At 41.0% G+C, this 21,759-nt stretch overlaps 1 protein-coding gene across 2 annotated transcripts in view; it reads left to right on the forward strand.

The window, feature by feature from the left end:
- LOC121873651 (phospholipase D gamma 1-like) overlaps positions 1–18,769 on the forward strand; it is a 35,976-nt gene extending 17,207 nt beyond the window's left edge. The window contains exons 2-5 of one of the 2 annotated variants that reach the window (XM_042377299.1): positions 130–140; positions 3,024–3,104; positions 14,804–17,055; positions 17,483–18,769. In XM_042377299.1, the coding sequence (XP_042233233.1) occupies positions 14,893–17,055; positions 17,483–18,163 (2,844 nt within the window). In that variant the 5' untranslated portion in view covers positions 130–140; positions 3,024–3,104; positions 14,804–14,892 and the 3' untranslated portion in view covers positions 18,164–18,769. The remainder of the gene's footprint in view (positions 1–129; positions 141–3,023; positions 3,105–14,803; positions 17,056–17,482) is intronic. The other variant, XM_042377300.1, reaches the window with a different exon arrangement.
- The last annotated feature ends 2,990 nt before the right edge of the window (positions 18,770–21,759 follow it).

Here is a 21,759-nt window from a genome sequence, read left to right on the forward strand (position 1 = left end):
TGTTGTTATTGTTGTTGTTATTATTATTGTTATTATTGTTGTTATTATTATTTTTACTATTGTTATTATTATTATTTGCTACTTAAATGTTCCTTTCTACTCTAACTTTCTATCTCTTTCTCTTTTCAGGCCTTTGTGAAGTAAGTAACGGGCGGTGAAAGTAACTTAAAGGGACAATACGTGTGTTTACGTGGGTAAGTTATGAAGTAAGTAACCTCAGGAGCTTCTCTCAGTGTCTCGACCAATAACATCATTAACCTTACTAGCAAGTGGCTTCTTATTGGCTGAGAATGTAGCTGTGTGAGTGTTGTTTGGTAACTTCAGGATGCCTCTCACAGCGTCTCGACCAATAGCATCATTAACCTTAATAGCAACTAGCTTTTTATTGGCTGAGAATGTTACTGTGTGAGTGATTGGTACTTTCGTTGTGTTATTTTCGTCAACTAAGTCCTCCGTTATTTCATTGTTATTTATGTTATTAATCCGTGGTCTACTAATACTTGGTTGAGATGGGATTGTTATTTTTTGTTCTTCGTTATTGATGAGTTATTGCCTGTACTGATTGATTCTTGTTATTGATCTGTTAAAGACTCTTGTAATTGGTGATTTAAATGACCCCAGACTGTGGTATTATTATGTGTGTGTGTGTGTGTGTGTTATTTATGTGATGGTCAAATGTTATTTTGTGTTATTCTTGTTTATGTTATGGACAGGCTGTGATGGTTGATGGTCGTGTTATTGAGCTGTGTTATTGACTTAAAGATTATTATTGAGAAAGTGATTTGTTGTTATTGATTGTAGTTGATCGCTTTCTCTGTCTCCCTCCTACATCATTCCCTCCCTCTCCTCCCCTCCCACACACTCTCCCCCACCCTTCACCCCCCTCCCTCCCTCCTTCCCTTCCCACACACTCTCCCCCACCCTTCACCCCCTCCTCCCTCCATGCCCCTCCTCCCTCACTTCACCCCCCTCCCTTCCACACTCTTCCTCCCACCCCTCACCACTCCTTCTCCATCCCACACACTCCACCCTCCCATCCTCTCCCACAAACCTACTATCACTCTGCCTGGCCCTACGAAGATAACAGCTTATCAATGAGCGTGAGATAGGTGTTATCTTAGCTGTAAGAGGAATGGCGTTGTTCACCAGCTCTCTCTCTCTAGTACCCAACCACTGTCTGTATGATTCTGTATGTCCCTGTATGATACTGTACCGTCTGCTTGTACCCAGCCGTGTTCTGTATGATTCTGTACCATCTACCTGTCCAGTATTCTACCTGTTGTTATCTCAGGGTAATTGTTGTAGTTGTTGCTGTAATAATAATGTTTGTTAACTACCTGCCCATTTTGCTGATTAAAAATAGTTGCATTTAATAATTAATAGAATCGTGTATATAATATTTATTTTTATGTTGTATTTAAAAGTCAATATATTTTTTTTTTTGTTTAGAGAAAATCCTTATTAATTTGATAAGTATAATTTGATTATATGACCTGTATTTTTCTAAATATGTTTTAATGAATGAAATGAGCGAATTTATTTTTTCATTTGAGATAAAAATTATGACAGAAAATAAAATTAAAATAATTTCAGTTTACATGGTAATAAAAACTCACTAATTTGTTTTTATTTTTGTGAATTAATGAGTTTTTATTTTTTCTTAATCAAGTCTTTAGGTTATGTGAATAAATTATTGTATTAATTTTTTTTATTAATCTGGCTATTGTTTTTCTTTGTTTTTCGTTTATTATTTTTTCTTATTGTTTTATTTGTTTACCTTGTGTTTTTGTTGATGTTTTGATTTCGTTTCGTGTTTGTTTTGTTCAAGGATCGTGTTGTTGTTGTTGTTTGTGTGTTTGTTTTGGTGAAGGTCGTTCTGATATGTTCTTGTTGTTCTTGTCTGCATTAAAGTTATTGTTTGGTGATAATTATTGGAGTGTGTTTGTTATGTGTATGTTAATATGAGTGTGTGTGTGTGTGTGTGTGTGTTTGTCGTGCTTAATTTAACATCTGAGTGTGTGTATGTTGTGATTAACTTAACATCTGGGTTGACATGAGTGTTGTTATTTTTTGTATAACGACTTGACTTGATGTATGTATGTATGTATGTATTAACAGTTTATCTATGCTAACACATTTATCATCTTATTATTTCTTTCTTTATCTCATTATTCTCTGTCATCATTTTGTCTTCATTTACACTTTTTCTTATTATGCTTATTCCATCTTTCTTTGTTTTGGCTTTATTCTGTCTCTCTCTCTCTCTCTCATTTTTATTTCCTTCGTTGTTCCTCTGCTTATCAATCGTTTGTAAATATATTATCCCGTATTTATCTTCTGCTTGCTTCTACTTTTATCATTCTTTGTATTATTTCTCACTTTTATCAAGTTTCCTGTTTCTTCCATCTACTTTTCCATTTATTGAATTTATGAATCTCTCTCTATTCAGCCTTTATTTAATTTTTCTCTATAAACGGAATTTATCATCATTTGCTTTTAATTCAGTATTTATCAAGTATTTCTCTTCACACAGCATTTATCAACCAGTGTATTAATTCAGCATTTATCAAACCCTCTTTCTAATTCCACAGTTCATCACCTCTGTCTAATTATCGTCTTTATCACGTCATTTCTATGCCTTATCATTTATCACGGTGTTTTAGTGTCATTTATCACTGTTTCTCTTCGTTATCATGACTCTCTCTCTCTCTCTCTCTCTCTCTCTCTCTCTGTCTGTCTCACCAATAACCTTGAAGTCCCCCATGTAAGACCGTGGTGACTACACTGTAACAATGGTGCACACACACACACACACACACACACACACACTAACCCAATGTGCTGTAGTGATGCAATGTAGTGTGCATTTATTTCATTGTCTAATATATACTGTATATGTTATAAAAACTATGTATACTAACCTTACCAACCTTCCTTCCTTCCTTCCCTCCTTCCTTCCTTCCTTCACACACAGTAAGAAGGAACTAGAACTTCAAAAATATGTGTATAAATTTATCTTACAGGTTCCTTCTACCACCACCACTACTGCAGCAGCTAGATCCTTCACCTACATCGCCTCCTGCACAAGTTGGGTTCAACATGAGGTAGGATTTGACCTCTCGTAGGATATGTCCTCTCTTACGTCTCGCAGGATCTATGGGTCTTTCTGTAGTATCCTATAGTAGTGTTGGTATACTCGTGGTTGGGTTAGGTTAGGTTTTGTTTTTTAAGGATGTTTGCTTCTGTATTGGTGCTGCTTGTTGGCGATTTATTTTGTTTTTTCCTTTCTTGCCTTTGTATTTTGTCCTCACCTTTTTCCTCCTGTTATTCCTCTTTCTTCATTCTCTTCTCTTTTTTTTCTTATCTTTCCTCTTTTTCTCGTTTTCCTCCACCTTTTCCTTCTCTTCCCAATTTTCCTCTTCCTCCGGTCTCCAAATCCTGTTTTATACCTTCAATAATTGAGGAAAATCATCGGACCACCTCCTCCTCCTCCTCCTCCTCCTCCTCCTCCTCCTCCTTCATCTCTTCCCTCTCCTATAAGTTATCCCTAGGGATCACTTCTCGCTGTAGGACTCTCTATAATATCCTCCCAACCTCCTGCTTTAAAGGGGCTCCTGCTATGTGTTTCTCAAGGGTTCATCATAACTTAAGGGATCACCTCTTCCAAAGGGTTCCAAAGGGATCTATCTAAGGGGTTGATCTTTGGGATAGTTAATGGGTCTTAGAACTGTCTGTTGGTTAGGATAGTCTTCCATTTTTACTATAATAATGAGGATGATGAAGTAACGACAATAACAACAACAATAATAACAATAATAATAATGTAAATACCATAAATAACCATCAAATAACACCACCTTAATTGCTTCACTTACCTAGCTGGTCACTTACCTTACCTGAGAGTCATTTTAACACCTGGCATCAGATTGACCTTTGAATAATTTCTCTCGACTTGAGTTGACCCGCAGGCCTCCGACAAGGTCAAAGGTCACCGGATGTGGGGTTGAATATTTTAGAGACCACTGTTGACCACCTGTGGATACATACAGGTAGCGTGTGGGTGTGTATATTAGATGTGTGTCCTGTAGTGTTTACGTGTTGTCGTGGGTGTTAAGACCGTGTTATCAAGGTGTTAAGACCGACATGGAAGGGTTAAAACATCGTCCTCAAAGGGTTAAATTACAGTCCTCAAAGGGTTAAATTACAGTCCTCAAAGGGTTAAATTACAGTCCTCAAAGGGTTAAATTACAGTCCTCAAAGGGTTAAACCATCGTCCTCAAAGGGTTAAAACATCGTCCTCAAAGGGTTACATTACAGTCCTCAAAGGGTTAAATTACAGTCCTCAAAGGGTTAAACCATCGTCCTCAAAGGGTTTAGATGTACTGTTATATATATTTTTTGGGGGTTTATTGGTTTATTAATTGGTAGTTTTGTTGTTGGTTGTGATTGGTAGTTGTGCTGATCATGGGTGGGTTACTGGTAAACAATGGTGGTTATAAGTTGTAGTTGTGGTTAGCGAATGTTGGAAGTTATTTCATATTCCATCAGTGTAGTGTTGTTGGTGAGCTGAATTGTGGTAGTAGTGTTGATAATTGTGGTAGTTGAGGGTAGAGTGAAGTATCTTATCCAGTGGACATGATATTAGTAATAGTTGTTGTTGTAGTAGTGATGATGATAGTAATTGTTGTTGTAGTAGTGATGATGATAGTAATTGTTGTTGTAGTAGTAATGATGATAATAATTGTTGTTGTAGTAGTGATGATGATAGTAATTGTTGTTGTAGTAGTGATGATAGTTGTTGTTGTAGTAGTGATGATGATAGTAATTGTTGTAGTAGTGATGATAGTTGTTGTAGTAGTGAAGAAGGGGAGTCTGATGGTAGAGAGAGAGGGAGACAGTGTTGTATCAGTTAACAGGCAGGTAAATATGTCTCTTATCACCTGTTGAGTGATTAAGGCCGCCATCATGGGGAGAGTGTCAAGGTATGTCATACACCTTCAGCATGAGACCTGAATGACGCATGACAACCCTACCCTCCTTCCGTCTCCTAGTTCCTATTTAGTCTATTGCATCACCTGTCATCCACATCGTCCACCTAATCCACATCCATACCATCCTTCTAAACATCAGATTCTTAAAGGAGTCTTATTAACTTGCCCCCCCCCCCCTTTAAGGTAGAGTCTCAGTGTAATTCCTACGCCATCTTTGCATCATAACTTCATTGAACAAGTTACCTACCTCCTTACTACGGAACCTTTGGGAAGAAACTTAAGAAACTGAACCACCATCATACCTCAAAAACCACTCGCTGTCATCCCCCTTTCGGCTACCTGTGCCCTACATCGTTATTTACCTGCCTGGTCATTAGCTAATTACCTGATGCCTCTAGTAATACCTAATTGCCTTGTGCTGAGGTGTTGCTTGGCATCATTGCAGAGAGGATGGTGTTTCTGTAGTGTAAACCTTAATGCAATGTTTCTTTGTTGATTTGCTATTGCAGATGTGATCGCCCTGTGCTCGCCTGGTCATGCTTCCAACGTGACTAATGTGGTGTAATAATAATGTATCTCTTTAATTAAACGTATTATGCTAGTGTATTAAATTACCTCGTATAACTCTTCAGTATGGGGTATATAAACTCTGTGTATTTATTGTATGATCGTGTATATATAAATATCATGTGTATGGATACAAATATGCATGTATGTATATTTATTTATCTCCCCGGTATATACATGCAAGGTAGTGTATATATTAGTATTGTTATATACTATTGATATTATTATTATATGTATATCTTGTTTAGTGTGAAGGTAAGTCATATTTTACTAAGTTTATATATTGTATTTTTGCCTCACCTTTTGCCGTGTGTGTGGGGGGGGGGTGTCATTACAGTCGACTTAGTTTATTAGTTTATCATTGTCATCATTTTCGGTGTCATTATCATTATGACTACTACCACTACCATCACCTCTACCACCATCATTAACCTCCTACCACCACCACCACAGTCACTATCACGATCATCTTCAGCCCTACCACCACCACTACCACCATCCCCCATCATGCTACCACCACCACCATCCCCCCATCATGCTACCACCATCCCCCCATCATCCCCATCATACTACCACCTACCACCATCCCCATCATGCTACCTACCATCCCCATCATGCTACCACCACCACCATCCCCCATCATGCTACCACCACACCCCCATGCATACCCATCATGCTACCACCACCACACCACCATCCCCATCATGCTACCACCACCCCCACACCACCATCCCCCCCATCATGCTACCACTACCACCATCCCCCATCATGCTACCACCACCACTACCACCATCAGAAGTAAGTGAATCATGAAGAATATGTAATTTTCAAGGAAGAATCTTTATAAGTTTTTTCTTCTCGGATCAGCGGGATGGAAACTAATTAAATACTGTCTACCTGCAGGTCTTCGTACCTCGGTTAAAGGGAGTAAATTTTGAGCATTTTTGTGAGGATATTATTATTAGTAGTAGTAGTAATAGTAGTAGTAGTAGTAGTAATAGGGGTGGACGTGTCTGAAGAGAGAGAGAGACGAGAGGAAATTACCACATTAAGTAGGTGTGGGAGGATAGGTGAGTTTCCCCTTGAATGATGGAAGGAAAACGGGGGTATGAAAATGGGATGTAAGTCAGGGATAACAACTCGAAATTATCTCCAATCCAATTAGACCATCCCCCCCCCCTCCTCCAGTCTATCGTAACCCTGGTGATTAGGTTAGGTCGCAATGGGGTTAAATTCTAATGGCGTCTGTGAGAACTGAGGCCCATTTGACGTTGGTGAGTCGATATGAGATTATAATGTGTGGAAGAGATGGGGGGGGGGTGATAGAGAGAGATAGAAAGAGAGTAACAGAGAGAGAGAGACAAAGAGAGTAACAGAGAGAGAGAGAGAAAGAGAGTAACAGAGAGAGAGAGAAAGAGAGTAACAGAGAGACACCACCCAAGAGGAGTCTGTCTGTTTGTCTTGTATATATGACGTTGTATTTTTGTGTGTCAGTTTGTCCCCCTGAGGCGACACCATGTCTTTGTTCTGTTCTTCTTCACTTTTATTATCGTGTGTGTGTACTGTACGTGTGTGTGTGTGTGTGCGTGCTGTACGTGTGTGTGTGTGTGTGCGTGCTGTACGTGTGTGTGTGTGTACTGTACGTGTGTGTGCTGTACGTGCGTGTATACAGGTAAAGAAATATAATTAGGCTCCTGGTGATAATAACTGGGTTTATCAAATAAATTATTGAGGGAATAACTAATTTATCTACCTGTGTGTGTGTGTGTGTGTATACTTCCTCCACCTGTGTGTACGTGTGTCTCAACAGGCGGCACACATTAATTAAGCTGCAGGTAAAGATTGAGTGATAACCTCCCCCCCCCCACCACTCCCTTATCTTCAAACATCTAATCACTATTCACACTTTTTGGTCATAGTCCATAATAATTTTTAAAGGGGGGGGAAGGTTGTGTTTGTACCCAGCAACGAACAAAAGGGAATAACAATGCCTTGAAATTTTTGCCGTGTTTGGTAGTGTAAGTTAAGACAAAGTAAACTCAAGGTGTGTGTGTGTGGATAAGTTTAAAAAATTCTCTCTCTCTCTCTCTCTCTCTCTCTCTCTCTCTCTCTCTCTCTCAAGACTGGAGAGGAGAGATAAGGTGCCGGAAAATACTTGTTGCTCTTTTGTTGCGTCTGTCCGTCTGCCTGGCAGGTCTGTGTGTTCTTGTATTTTAAGTCTCTCCCTTCCCTTTCCCCCTCTCCATTCTCTTACCTTTCTCTCCCTCCTTCCTTCACTCTCTGTCTCTCTTCCATCTCTATTTCATTCCCACTTCACTTTCTCCTTTTTTTAATCTTTCTCTTCCTCCTTCACTTCCTTCTTCTGTCCTTTTCTCTCACTGCTCCTCTCCTTCCCTTTCTCACTTACTACTCTCCCTCCCTTTCTCTCTCTCTCGCCCTTCCTTTATCCCTCTCCCTCTTTCACATTTATGACCATTCATATATCCCTCAATCGTCTGTCTCTACTCTCCCTACACCATCTATGTGACAGACTGACAGAGATAGACAGACATACAGACAAAGTATCGTATTGTTGCCCGTCTTTACACGACTGACCACCTACAATGGGACGGGACATAAGAGTATCTATGTGATTTGCATAACAATGTGCGTGAGAGAGGAACAGAATAATTAACTTGGAGCATTATAGACTAACCTGACCTAACCCCCCCACCTCTCCCCTCATCCCCGCCATAAAGCTTTATTAATAAGAACATCACCGCCAGGAGATGTACAGTAGCCAGCCCTATATATCGTCTCGTATGTATATAGACTTTATAATGCCTTGGTAAGTGCTGCCACCAGGTGCTTGAGAGGCCTTAAGGGAACATCTGAATACGGTGTCATTTGAACGCTAGAGAGATGCATTTAAGGATTGGTATGGTAAATAAAACCCTTTTTTCTGTGTTATATAAAATGAATATAACCCGAAGGATCGAGGGAGTCTCTCGGGGAAGCTTTAAGGCTACGATCATCCTGCCACAGTGTTTATTTACGTCTGGCTGGATAATTTGGTCCCGTTCTCTCTCTCTTTGTGTTTCGGCCCGGCCTGGAAAATATGTCTCGCCTCGGGTTTTTTTCTTTTGTTGTGGTCGCGCCAGCCTGGAATATTTGTCCCGCTTGCTGCCTCTTTCGTCTCGACAGGCTGGAATATATATATATACTGTACATACCTTGTTCTTTGTTTTACTACCGTATGGCTGCTACCTCATTTTTTCTTTGAATTCCATCTCGGTTGTAATGTCATATTTACTCTCATATCTTTTAACTCTCTCATTTTGCTTTCGTTATCATTTCGTCTGTTTCGGGTTTTCTCTTATTTCTCTCTCCCTCAGTCGGAATATATTTCCCGGTCTGCATTGTTGATGTTTCCCGGTAGCTAGAATATGTCTCCCGCCCCTCGCGTGTTGTTCCCGCCCTCGCTGGAAAGTTTGTCTCTTTGTGTATACCTTTTGGTGTGTCTTCCTTAATACTCTCGCCTCCTTCACCGTAATTGGAATAAATGGCTCGGTTTGTTGTTTACTTTGGGACTTGTAATATATTTACTTTATTTAGCTAATGGCCACCCACTAGAGTTGGCCATGCAGAGGCAAGGAGGCCAATGGTCTATGTAGAACCCCTTCAGTGCTGTTCGTGATTCCACAGCTTGGGTTGGTAAACCATTCCATAGGTCTACCAGCCGCTGTGTGAAGAAGTATTTCCTTATATTCGTTCTGCATGATAACTTGGCGAGCTTGTAGTTATGTCCACTCGTATTGGTGGTGCGTGACATCACAAAGACATATTCTGGGCTCACTGTTTTCCATCCCTCTCAAGATATTGAAAGTTTCAATGGGATGTGGGCCCCGCTGTGCAATGCCTGAAGGGTTATTAGTCCTAAGGCCCTCAGATGATATATGTCCCGCTTCTCTTCTGCTGCACCTCTCTCGGCCAGGAATATACAATATACATGTCCCCTCCGCTGTGTTCTCATCTTGGAATATTTGTCCCACATCTTCCGTGGTTCAGACAGTCCTACACATGACTATCAGCGAGGAGGAGGAGGAACATTGCTATTATGGGTTGATTCTCTCCTTCTCCTCCTTCCTCACCTCAGACGAAAATAAAGATGGTGTGGATATCAAGATCAGACAAACATTCAAACGAGTATTCATAGGTTTCTTGACATTTTGAGAGGCAAGGCGTGTGTGTGTGGGGTTGTCGAGAGATGTATTAGCATGTGGTTTTCGGTGATAGTGGGGGTGTCTTTACTCATCCGTTAGGTCTTTGTCATAATTAAGGGTTTTTAAGATAACACCTGTCTGTCCATTGCGTAAATTAAGCCTTGCCTAACCTAGCCTATCATCTCAAGTTAACTACCATCAAGTTATAACTCAAGACCCACCACTTGAACGATAGTAAACACGATGACCCTCAGAGGTGGAGGAGGACCGTGGGAGGTGGAGACCATGGAGGTACCCGCTCGTGGGTCTTGAGGCGTAATGAGCACAACTGTGTGAGTAGTAAAGCTGTCGGGACCGAGGGAGATGTAGGAGGCTGTCGGGTGTAGATTATAAAGGAAACGGGGTTGGGGATAGGGGAGATGGTGGTGTTGGAAGGTTTTGGAGGAGGTGTGTGTGTTGCAGGGGGAGAGGTATTGGAAGGCTTGGAGCGTGCTGGAGGATCTTGTTGGAGACAGAAACGAGGGGAAGGAGTGTGTGGTAGAGAGCGGTGTTGATGGATGGAGAGAGATATAGGTAAATAGAGAGAGAAAGAGAGAGAGTGTGTGTTTTATCAAGCAAATTTTGGGAGGTGGGCCAAGTTTTGTGATTAAGACTGATGATGGTGTCAACTGCAGGGGAGAGAGAGAGAGAGAGAGATTTTATGACATGGATATCAAATTCTCGTGTCTTAAGTTCTTCTTCCTCCTCCTACCCACTCTTCCTCCTTTTCCTTCTCCCTCTTCTACCAACGCCTCCTCCTCCTCCCGTTCTCCCTTCACCCTCTCCTTCATTAGCGACCTCCTCCTCTCGCTCACGGGGGAAAGTGGTCACCAGTTACCCGGAATTAACTCGCGAAAGATTAAGCGAAAATAGTGAGGAAATTTTCGCTTCCTGGATAACAAGAATACACTTCATTTTGACCTGACCTGGCCTGTCCTGATAACCTGACCTGACCTTACAACCTAACCTAACCTGACGCTACCAGACACAGAAAGGTCATAACAAAGTAACAAAACATAAACTAAATGCCCGAATGTCAAGGTCAAGTTGGGTCACATTAGGTTGGGTACTATAATTATAAGGAACATACATCCAGATAACTTATGATTCTCCTTACAAAAATACACAACTATACACACCCTAAAACAGTATCTTTACAGAGGTGTCCGATGAATTTCAAAATAAACTGCGACTCCTGTTTTCTCGTTAGGTTTGTCAAAATCCTTCGTCCACTGTGTTATATTGTCTAACCTTTTGGAGCGTGTTACAATATATCAGTATATGTCCATAAGTATACAGAGGACCCACACTGCTCGTCCTCCTGTGGTTCTGAGTTCGACCCCCCTACCAAGTCTTGTTGAGCGCCTCGGGGACATCCTGTGTCGCGTGTGTCAGGATTAGTGTAGTGACCCCTGCTTGTTGTGGCGTGAATGTTCGGTTTCTCTCTCACTCACTCGTTCGTTTGTTCGTTCTTTGTTGTCTGTGTGTGTGTATGTCCTGATTATCTTATTGTCCCCCATTTCCTTCTTCTCCCTCACCATCATCCCCTCTCCCTCACCAGCACCACCTCTCCCTCACCACCACCACCTCTCCCTCACCACCACCACCTCTCCCTCACCACCACCGCAGCCTCGTCTGACCTAGTGACCGCTGTCCTTACCATCCCGCCTTGACCTGTGTGATAAATTCAATATTACTGAACGGAATATCAAGTTTAGGTGTTTTTGAGAGAGAGAGAGAGAGTCCAGAAATGTACGAGGAGGGAAGAGAGAGTGAGGTCTCTCTCTCTCTCTCTCTCTCTCTCTCTCTCTCTCTCTCTCATTAATGTGGTACTCTCCTGAAAGTCATTTAAACTCGTGTCGTCAACTCACACAGTCAACATCAGGACTTGCAGGGAGCTCATTCGGGCCCCCTAGTCTTAATGGGCCCCTAGTGTTAATGGGCCCCTCGTCTTAATGGGCCCCTAGTCCTAATAGACCCCTCGTCTTAATGGGCCTCCTTGTCGTAATGTGGCCCCAATTCTAATGGGGCTCAGTGCAAATACAACTGAACCAAATCTATTCTAATCTAACCAGACCTTACGTACTTCAGATTTAATTAGGTAGAGGTGAATATGTAAATTCTCAGTGTGTAACATTTTTAGGTCGGAGGTCAAAGGGTCAGGTCACAAAAATGTGAATTAATAAGTCGATGTTTTGCTTAATATGATCACCGTATGGGACAGGAACATTTAATTTATACATACATGCATCCGACTATCATATTGTTACAACCGATCAAACTTAATTCACTTTGTATCTTCCTCAGTAATTAACAAACTCCATTTTGACCCCAGTTACATTAACCCCACCCCACTGCCATTCCCGTCACACCACCCTCCCAATACCACCAATTACGTCACGCTCTGCCTCACCACCTCTCACCCTAGCCTGTAAAAATTAATTGATCGTGTAACAGTAAAGAGTCGAGTCTTTGACAGTTCCCCCCCCCCCTGTAATCCATTTAACCCGCATTTGTACCTCTGTTGTATTACCATTAACATATTTATAAAGAAAAATATATAACCTTGGAACAAAAACATGGGAGAGTATCTAATCTGCCTCTTGTTTATTTAACATTTTTTCTTATATTTTTTCTTATATTATTGTCAATGTAGAGTTTTTGTATAGTTAATAGAATAGCGATGTTATGATTTATAAAAACTGTGGAGCTGTAGCTTAATGGTAATGTGAACAATAACACGACTTGCTACGTCTACAAATGTTAATCAATTTTAATCAATTTATTCTTTCTCGGTACGAACACAGACTTCTATAAAGGTTTCGTTATAAGAAGGTTGCTCCGTAAAACATTATTTATATCCTCTTCACAAGACTTTAATGTATCTGCAGAAATTCATGATATTTACCCAAAAACCTGTTACTGTATTGTGTTATATGTGTGAAATGATTTTACCTGTACCTATACTGTATATATGACAGTATTTTGTGGGGTAAAAATTGTGAATTCGAGATTATGAATTTGTATTTGTCACGGGAGGGAAATTCCGAATATATTACATCGTGTTAGGCGGGCACATAAACAAGTGAGCCTCGCTATAAACATGTGTTCCCACCCATGCAAGAGAGAGGGAATATGAAAAAGTGGGAGTGCTGTATATATTTTATTTTTTTTTTTATTTTTTTCATTAGCCCAATAAAGCACGCGGACTTCTACATATAATCAACACCTCACCCCGCCAGGATTTGAACCCACGACTGTGACCGGGGGAACACTACCTCTTGACCACCAGGACACTAAAATCAGTCCTAGACTTTGTTATATTTCACACAAAGCCTGTTCAACGAGCTTATGGCGCCGTGAACCTCTAATGGGGACTACCCGTATCACTTAAGTGGTCAGAGTAACGTTTTACCAAATCCGGCTTCGAAACACTAGGATCCATATATATTTCATTAGCCCATTAGCGGGGTGAGGTGTTGATTATATGTAGAAGTCCGCGTGCTTTATATATATATCCCAAAGAATATTCACATTTATTCCACTCCGTTTGATGATACGAATATCCGATGACAAAATACTCGGTAATAGGCTTGGTATTCTCACCTAATACAGATATTTCAGTTTGAAAGAACATGCACCGTCACCCAACCTGTATGCCCAAAAATTTACCAAATACAGTATAACCAAGAATTATCCCAATGTAGCCAAGAATTAACCAAAATATCCAAGAATTAATTCAAATAGCTAAGGAACAACAAATAATATCAAGAAATAACAAAATTGCTCACAAGAGAGAGAGAGCTTCCCTACAGAGGAAGTCCACTCTAAATGGGTGTGTTCACTGTGTGTTGTATAGTCCCAGGAGACTCTACTCCCCTGGCTCGTGTACCTAATGGAGTTTTCTTTCTCCATCACTATCTGCACTATCCTCACCATCACTGTATACACCACCTCCTTCAGCATCCTCACCAACACTATCTTCAACATCATCATCATTATCACAATCTAAGTCATCAACAAAACCCATCATCACCATCACTATCTTCACCACCTTCACCATCTACATTATATCATCTTCACCAACACCATATACTAGCACCAATGTAATAGAATCTTCACCATCAGCATGTCACCGTATTCTCATGTATTACTAAAGGGTGAAGTACTATCATCATCATCATCGTTAATCATCTATGAGATCCCAGCATAGTCATTATCACCACCACCACCAACTTAACACCACTACCATCACCTCCAACACATCCCACCACCACTACCTTCACCTCCAACACATCCCACCACCACCAACATCACCACCACACCATCATCTACAGGCAGCTCTCGTCCCTTCCCTCCTCCCAGATAGCCCCCAAGGAACCTTATTCTGCTGCCGTAAGAACAGAGAGCATCATTATGTTCCCCTAAACACAAGCAGGGTATATGGCCTCCCCAGCACCTTACACAGTGGTTGGTGTCCTTTATTACGGCCCTTTGTCACCTAACAATGAGTCGTGCAAATAAGGTAGCATGAACGTACCTTAATATGTAAGGTTCACTCAGTTTTATTTACCCCCCTGAGGCTAAGCAATAGATTACCGCCGGAAGCTGACTGATCTCCGGGGAGCCATTAATAAACAGGTGTTTTCGGTGTGGTTTATTTAAGAGCAAGATTTAGGCTACTGTCGTGATTGATGTCCCCCTCACACACACACACTCTGTTTCTTTAGTAACATTAAAGTTAACCAATGGGTTGGTGTTAGCCTGTGTAGTATTTGTTTGATTGAATCATTTATACTTAAGCCTGTAAGTGTGTACTGTATGTTCCTATAGTCTGCATTGTAAACAGTGTTGTGATGGTAGTGGGTATTATGAATTTATAGCAAGAATTTTTGGCCATTTTTTAAAGTCATGTGTGACAGCTTATGTTATTTCTGCATTGAGGATGTTCTTTTAAAAGCACCTCAATATTTACATATTTCTAACATGAGTAATGTATTTCAGGTGGGTCGGTTTAGCGTCGAGTTGGGTGAGCATCTCCAGCCAGTCGTCAGTATGTCTTGTGTCAGCATCATCAGCGTAGCCCCGGCATCATGGTGGTGCTGTGTGGTCGCCTCGAGGTGGTGGTAGTGGAGGCGTGTAACCTCCCTAACCTCGACCAGAACGTTCTGCGTCCGGAGGACAAGAGCGACCCTTACTGTCTCATCGAGGTGCAGACTGGTAGTGGTGGACTCTTTAAGATAGGCAAAACATTCACCATAGATGATTGTCTCAACCCAAAGTGGTATTTTAAAGTAGCTGCTGACGTTAGTCAAGACGTAGCAGGGTTGAGATTTACAGTGAAAGACAGAGACTTGCTATCATCAGAAACTATTGGAAGCTGTATTCTCCCAGTGCACACTTTTGTAGACAGCTCATCATCTCAAAAAGCTGAACTTCCCCTAGTAAATGTTAAAGGCTTTCAGGCTGGTACCCTTAAAGTAGCAGCATCGTTTACTCCAACAACAAACCAAACGGATCCAAGTTTTGGAGACCGCGCGTGGACCAAGGCCAGTGAACTTAAAGAGCGTATGACAAGAAAAATCCCCAGGTACGGTGACACAACTGATTACGTAAACTCATTTGGCGACATGGCGTTCCTCCACGGTGTATTAGACCTGAAACTGGCGTGTGCCAACAACCTGCCCAATCTGGACAGCTCTATCCTCAGCATCAGCAAGAAGGATGTGTCAGATCCTTTCGTTGTGGTGAGTTTGGAGGATGTTGATGGGGAACCCTGGAAAGTTGCCACCACCCAGGTCATCGACAATGACCTCAGCCCAGTTTGGGACGAGAACTTCCGAGTGGATGTTTGTCACGATGTGTCATCCATTACCTTCACTGTACGGGACAAGGATTTTATCTCATCAGAGCAGATAGGATCCGTCTCATTTCCAGTGAATACCTTGACAATGGAGAATGGCGTGAGTGGCACCTATGACCTCCTGCGGGAAAACAAGAACAAAAGAGCTGGAACTATTACCCTGTCTGTGATTTATCAACCCAAACATGCTGTTCAACACTCGTATGAAGTACCAGATTGTCTCTTCCCCCTCCGTAAAGACAACGAAGTGAGGCTTTACCAAGATACCCACTGCCCATCCCTTCCGCTTAGTCTCACCGACAACTACGGCAACCCTTACCTGCCACGCAGTACCTGGAAGGATATTTACACCACCATCATGGAAGCCACTCAGTTCATCTACATTGTTGGCTGGAGTGTGAGTGCCAAAATTGCTCTACTGAGAGAGGATGGGGAAGACAATCGCCCCCTTGGTGAGATGTTAAAGCAGAAAGCTTTTGAAGGTGTACGAGTTCGCCTTCTCTTGTGGGATGAGATAACTTCAAATGACTTGCGTAAAACTGGTGCAATGAGCACTGAGGATGAAGAGACTTTAAATTTCTTTAGGGGAACTCCTGTTGTGGTTGTGCTGGCTCCCCGGGACCGTCACTCAAAGGACATGTTCTCCACCAAGACAACCTTCACATCATTGTGCTACACTCACCATCAGAAGTGTGTCATTGCTGATGCACCAATAGAAGAGATGCCAGGTAAGAAAAAGGTGGTCGCTTTTGTTGGAGGCCTGGACCTGACAGGTGGCCGGTACGACTCTCCTCGTCACCCGCTGTTTAGCACGCTTGTCCGAGAACACAAGAATGACTTCCGAAATCGCGTGTTTCCTACTCTCACCAGTGCCAGTGGTCCACGCGAGCCCTGGCATGATATTCACTCTCGTGTGGAAGGCCCTGCTGCTCACGACGTCTTGATGAACTTCTTACAGCGATGGCGTAAACAAGCAGCAGATCACATGGAGTCCATTATCCCTCTAAATCAGATGGATGGCATCGTCATGGACTACACGTCAACCGCCCCTGACCGCTGGAATGTCCAAATATTCCGTTCGATCAACTCTGACTCAGCTGAGTTTGATTGGTCAACTGTTACGGGACTAACCAAGAAGAAGGGCCGTGCATTTGACAACAGCCTTCATCGTGCTTACATCCACAACATCAGACGGGCACGGCGCTGCATCTACATCGAGAATCAGTATTTCATAGGAAGCAGTCACATGTGGCCTGAGTGCCGTGATGCCAAGGCCGGTAATCTTGTACCCTTGGAGATTGCCACCAAGATTGAAGAGAAGATCAAGGACGGGGAGCGCTTTGTTGCCTACATCTGTATCCCAATGTTCCCTGAGGGTAAACCAGCGGACAAGGTGAGATTTTTTTCCCCTGTGGACACTTTATTAAGTTCACTTCAGTTGTGTATCATGGACACAAATATAACAATTTAAAACCTCTCCCTTGAGTGTGGGTAAATGCTGATTTTGAATGCATACATATTTTAATCAGTGATGCAGGATGTCATTGAGAAGAAAACAGGAACTCATTAAAGAGTTCCTGTTCCTGATATAATCATTGTCAAATAATGTATAGGTCCTAGAAGTTACTGACACTGCTATACAGCATTTCAACCACAGTGTAATATGTGTTAAAGCAAAATAGTTTTCATGGTTGGTCATTGTATGCGCAGGAATTAGGTTTTAATGATATTGCAGCGACTTTAAATTAGGCATGTTTCTTAAAGAATTTAAGACGTACAACTTAGTGAGCAGAATTAAACCAAAATCCATCATGTTGCAGGTGACACAGGAGATCCTTCACTGGCAGCTGCGCACCATGCAGATGATGTACAGCCGTGTGGCAGCAGCCATCAAGCAGGCCGGAATTGACGCCCATCCTCAAGACTATCTTCTTTTCCTGTGTTTGGGCAAGAAGGAATCTCCCGAGGCTGTCCCCTCAGAGCTCGTGGCTCCAGAAGACCCCTCAATGACTTTGGCCTTTGCTAACCGTCGCCTCATGATCTACGTTCACTCAAAAATGGCCATTTTTGATGACGAATACATCATTGTAGGCTCTGCTAACATCAACGACCGTTCGCTGAGTGGCAACCGTGACACCGAGATTGCAACTGGCTCTTACCAGCCCATGCATACTGGATCAGGCAATACTCTTGCTCAAGGAGATGTAAGTATGTTCCGCCGCTCATTGTGGGCCGAGCACTTGGGTGAAGAGGCACCGGTAGATGCTGATCCAAGCTCTGTTGAATGTGTGAGAACCGTGCATTCACTGGCCGAACAATCCCTCCGTGTCTATCTTGAACCTGGTGATACCCCAACACCGCGGAACATGTTGTTATACCCCCTTCAGATAAATTCAGACGGAACAGTGACCCCTCGTCCTGAATGCCCCATCTTCCCAGATGCAGGGGGAAGTGTTATGGGAGCCAGGTCCAAAGTATTCCCCAGCACCCTTACTACTTGAGTATACTTCAAAATCAAACCTTTTGTGACAATACAAGTGGTTATCAAGCTTATCCTAGTTCAAGATTATTATTTTTAATTGCTGTCATGATCCATACCATTTTACAAACCCATCTTTTAGATTCCAAGAACTTTGTTTTTACCATTTTTATGACCATAAGAATTTATTGACTGTAGTTTGTTTACCTTAATATTTATCAGTACCATCAGGAGCAGCCAATCATGAAAACTTTTACCGGATTTCCAATGTTATTTACCATTCAGATTTCTCACACGTGTAACATTTACTCAGTTTACAGATCTGCAAAAATAACCCTAAATATATTTAATATATAGACTGTAAGGGTTAGAATATTGGAATTAAATTCACTGTAATTACCTGAAGATAAGATTCTGACATAAGGGCATACAGTAAGTGAGAATCTTTGGAGTGTGTTGGTATTATTCTCCTTCAGAAGATAATCCATTCGTGTGTATATAGTGTAAGCAGAACAGTGGCTGAACATCTACGTGGGTTCAGCGACCTCTGCCTACAGCATCAGCATGACGGGCTGCCCGCTGATAATGTTCTACAAGTACTTGGAGATAAATAAACAATGGATCAAAGGCTTGTATTTAAATGTCTGTTTATTATAATTAATTACATCTCCCAAATGTTATAATTTCTTCCGAGTTCTTCTTTGTGATGAAATATGACCATCCCAGTTGTGACGTACCTGCTGACTGTCACTCCCCATCAATCTTTGGTGTGACCCTCCTCAACTCCCTTAGTGTAGTCCAGCCATATCCTGTCCACTACAGATAATAGTCAAGTTGCTTAGTTGCATGTAAGAATATCAACTCCAATGCTGCAGCACAGGTCCAAGTTCTTAAGTAATGCTCATCGTTAACAATCGAGATATTAGGTCATCTAGAAGCTTTCATGTACCGCAGTGAATGGAACAGCGAAGCTGCTTTAAAAATTTGGGCCCCTTGTGTCGTGTCTGTGTTGAATAGTTTTACATGTTTCTTTCTCTGGCATCTTGTTTACTTACTTGTGTGAGATCCGAGGCAATGGTGGAATGATCACACTGGTTTACTTCACTGTGGATGAGGACTATTGCCTTGTAATATTATTCCCTTTTTGTCCTAAGAGTAACAAAGATGAATTCAGCAGATAATAATTTTTAACTTAAGCTAATTCACAAGTGCATTTAAAAGCAGTGAATTTCATTGCACAATACATCTTAGAACAGCCATGATGTCAGTTCAGACAATGAAACTGAACAAATCTTGTAATAAGGAATATTGATGTACACACAATTGGTGATTGTCTAAGATGTAGGTGTGAGTGAGACTGGTTGACAGTATTGGTGAAGAGCGTGTAGATCAATCTGTTGGTGATGGTTACGTTACGCTAGTAAAGACAGTTGGTATAAGGAATATTGATGTACACACAATTGGTGATTGTCTAAGATGTAGGTGTGAGTGAGACTGGTTGACAGTATTGGTGAAGAGCGTGTAGATCAATCTGTTGGTGATGGTTACGTTACGCTAGTAAAGACAGTTGGTATAAGTGTACAGTTTTATGTGGTGCACAGTACTGGAATTTATGTCATCAATATTTTTTCGTAATGGAACCTTCATTTTGATGACAGTTTGGTCTCATATTCAATATTAGTTTGTGACTGTCAGAAACTCTTATTTTATTTTCACTTTTACTACAGTATATACAGTACTGTACTCTTATTATTTTTTGTATGTAATCTAATTTTATATTTTTAGAGTTAAAGTTAAAACAAAAGATGAATGAATTGTTATGTTAATCTAAAACTGAGAGATAGTAACAGACAGCTTTATTTTCTAATGAGAATATCAAGCCTTTCACCACAAACTCTTTGACTGTAAAATGTGTTAGGACAGACTTATAGAGGAAGACGGTCGATCACCAATACTGTATCTAAGGGATTTTGTCGGGCTGATAGGTTGTCAGAGATGATGTGTTTATAGAGGTCAAGATATATTTTATTATAAATCAATCTAGCACTCCAGTTTTAACCTTTCACTACATTATTACTCGTACCACTTCAGCTGACGTCAGGAACTTGTGTGCGGTGATGGAAATATATATATATATATTAAGACCATTGTAAAGAGATAATAAAGACATTGTAGCAAGGTATTTGTTAGGACCATTCACTGTTCTCATCTCGTTAAGAAATTTTTCACGTGAGGCTAAGTTACTCATCTGCATTTCTTGATTATAATGTATACTTGGCCTTGTATCCTGTGTCAGTTATATTAGTCTAAAAGAGAATAATTGTTTTACCAGGTTAGAGTATTGTATGTGGTGTAATGCCTAAATCAGACATATATTTTGCTACTGTACTTGTATGTTACAATCATTAACTCAGTTCAGTAATGTATGAAGTGTGATGAACTGTGAAGTATTGTGGTAATTTCTTATCAACACCAGATGCAAAATGTTCAATGTAAACTGTCAACAGTCCACTAAACCTTTTAATTTATTTCAGACAAATCGTATCAACTTAACCTAATCTAACCTGACCTAACCAAAACTACCCTTTGGTGGTTAGAGTAGGTCAGGTTATTTTGGATTATTGACATTTGCTTTAGAATAATAATGGGCATGACACATTCAATCAACATGCCAAATCAAGATAGAGGTGTTGGTAAAAAAATAAGGTTTTGTAGTCATGTTTTGGGTATTTTTCAACATGTGGTATTTTTCTCACAATAATAATAATGCATAATGTAAAACAATGGCCAACTCGGACACCTGACAACAAAGCATAAGTCATGAAGCATAATATAACCAATACATTATGGTACACTTTGTTGGAGAGTAAATATTGTAATGCATAATTTACTTAGAACTACAGTAAGTCCGCACTTAAAGTGGTGGTTCCGATCCTGAAAACCACGACGTTAACGGGATCAATGTTCCCATAAGAAATTAATCAAATACGGGAGTTATGGTTCCCCAGCCTCCCTTTGCCCCATAAAATACATTACATATACAGAAATTCAATGCCATTTTTATAGAGAATGGTAGATATATAAATAAACTAAATCATTTTGTATTGTACTCAGTGATGGGTGGAGGTGGTGGAGTGAGTGTGTGGTGGTCCAGATAGTACGCACTGTTGTGGGGGTTAGACCTAGCGCAGCAGCAATGTCCACCGCACGTTCACCTTTCTCAAAATGGTTTAAAACCTCCATTTTCATAGTAAGGCTAATGATCTTATGTTGCTTCTTCACAACACTAGCATCAGTAGCACTTGATGGGCTCTTGGAAGCCTAACAAAGACTGGGGACCCTGTGACGCTCTGCAAGTGATGCGCCGTACAAAGTAGTCTGTGATGACGTTATACTGAATCAGCGGGGCGTTATCTGAATCATGGGTATCTAAAGAATAGTGACGTTATAAAGAAACAACGTTATCTGGGGCAACGTTAAATGAGGACTTACTGTAATGTATTTAAATTGTCTTGTCAATTTTATCTTATTAAAAAGTTTATACAGTACTGTAGTCAATTACATTTTATAAGACTTGAAATGTTTTGATGCATACAGAAGTGAACTTGGTTTAAAATT

This window comes from Homarus americanus, unplaced genomic scaffold (genome assembly GCF_018991925.1).
Source record: "Homarus americanus isolate GMGI-L3 unplaced genomic scaffold, GMGI_Hamer_2.0 scaffold30124, whole genome shotgun sequence".
Taxonomy (NCBI): Eukaryota; Metazoa; Arthropoda; class Malacostraca; order Decapoda; family Nephropidae; genus Homarus; species Homarus americanus.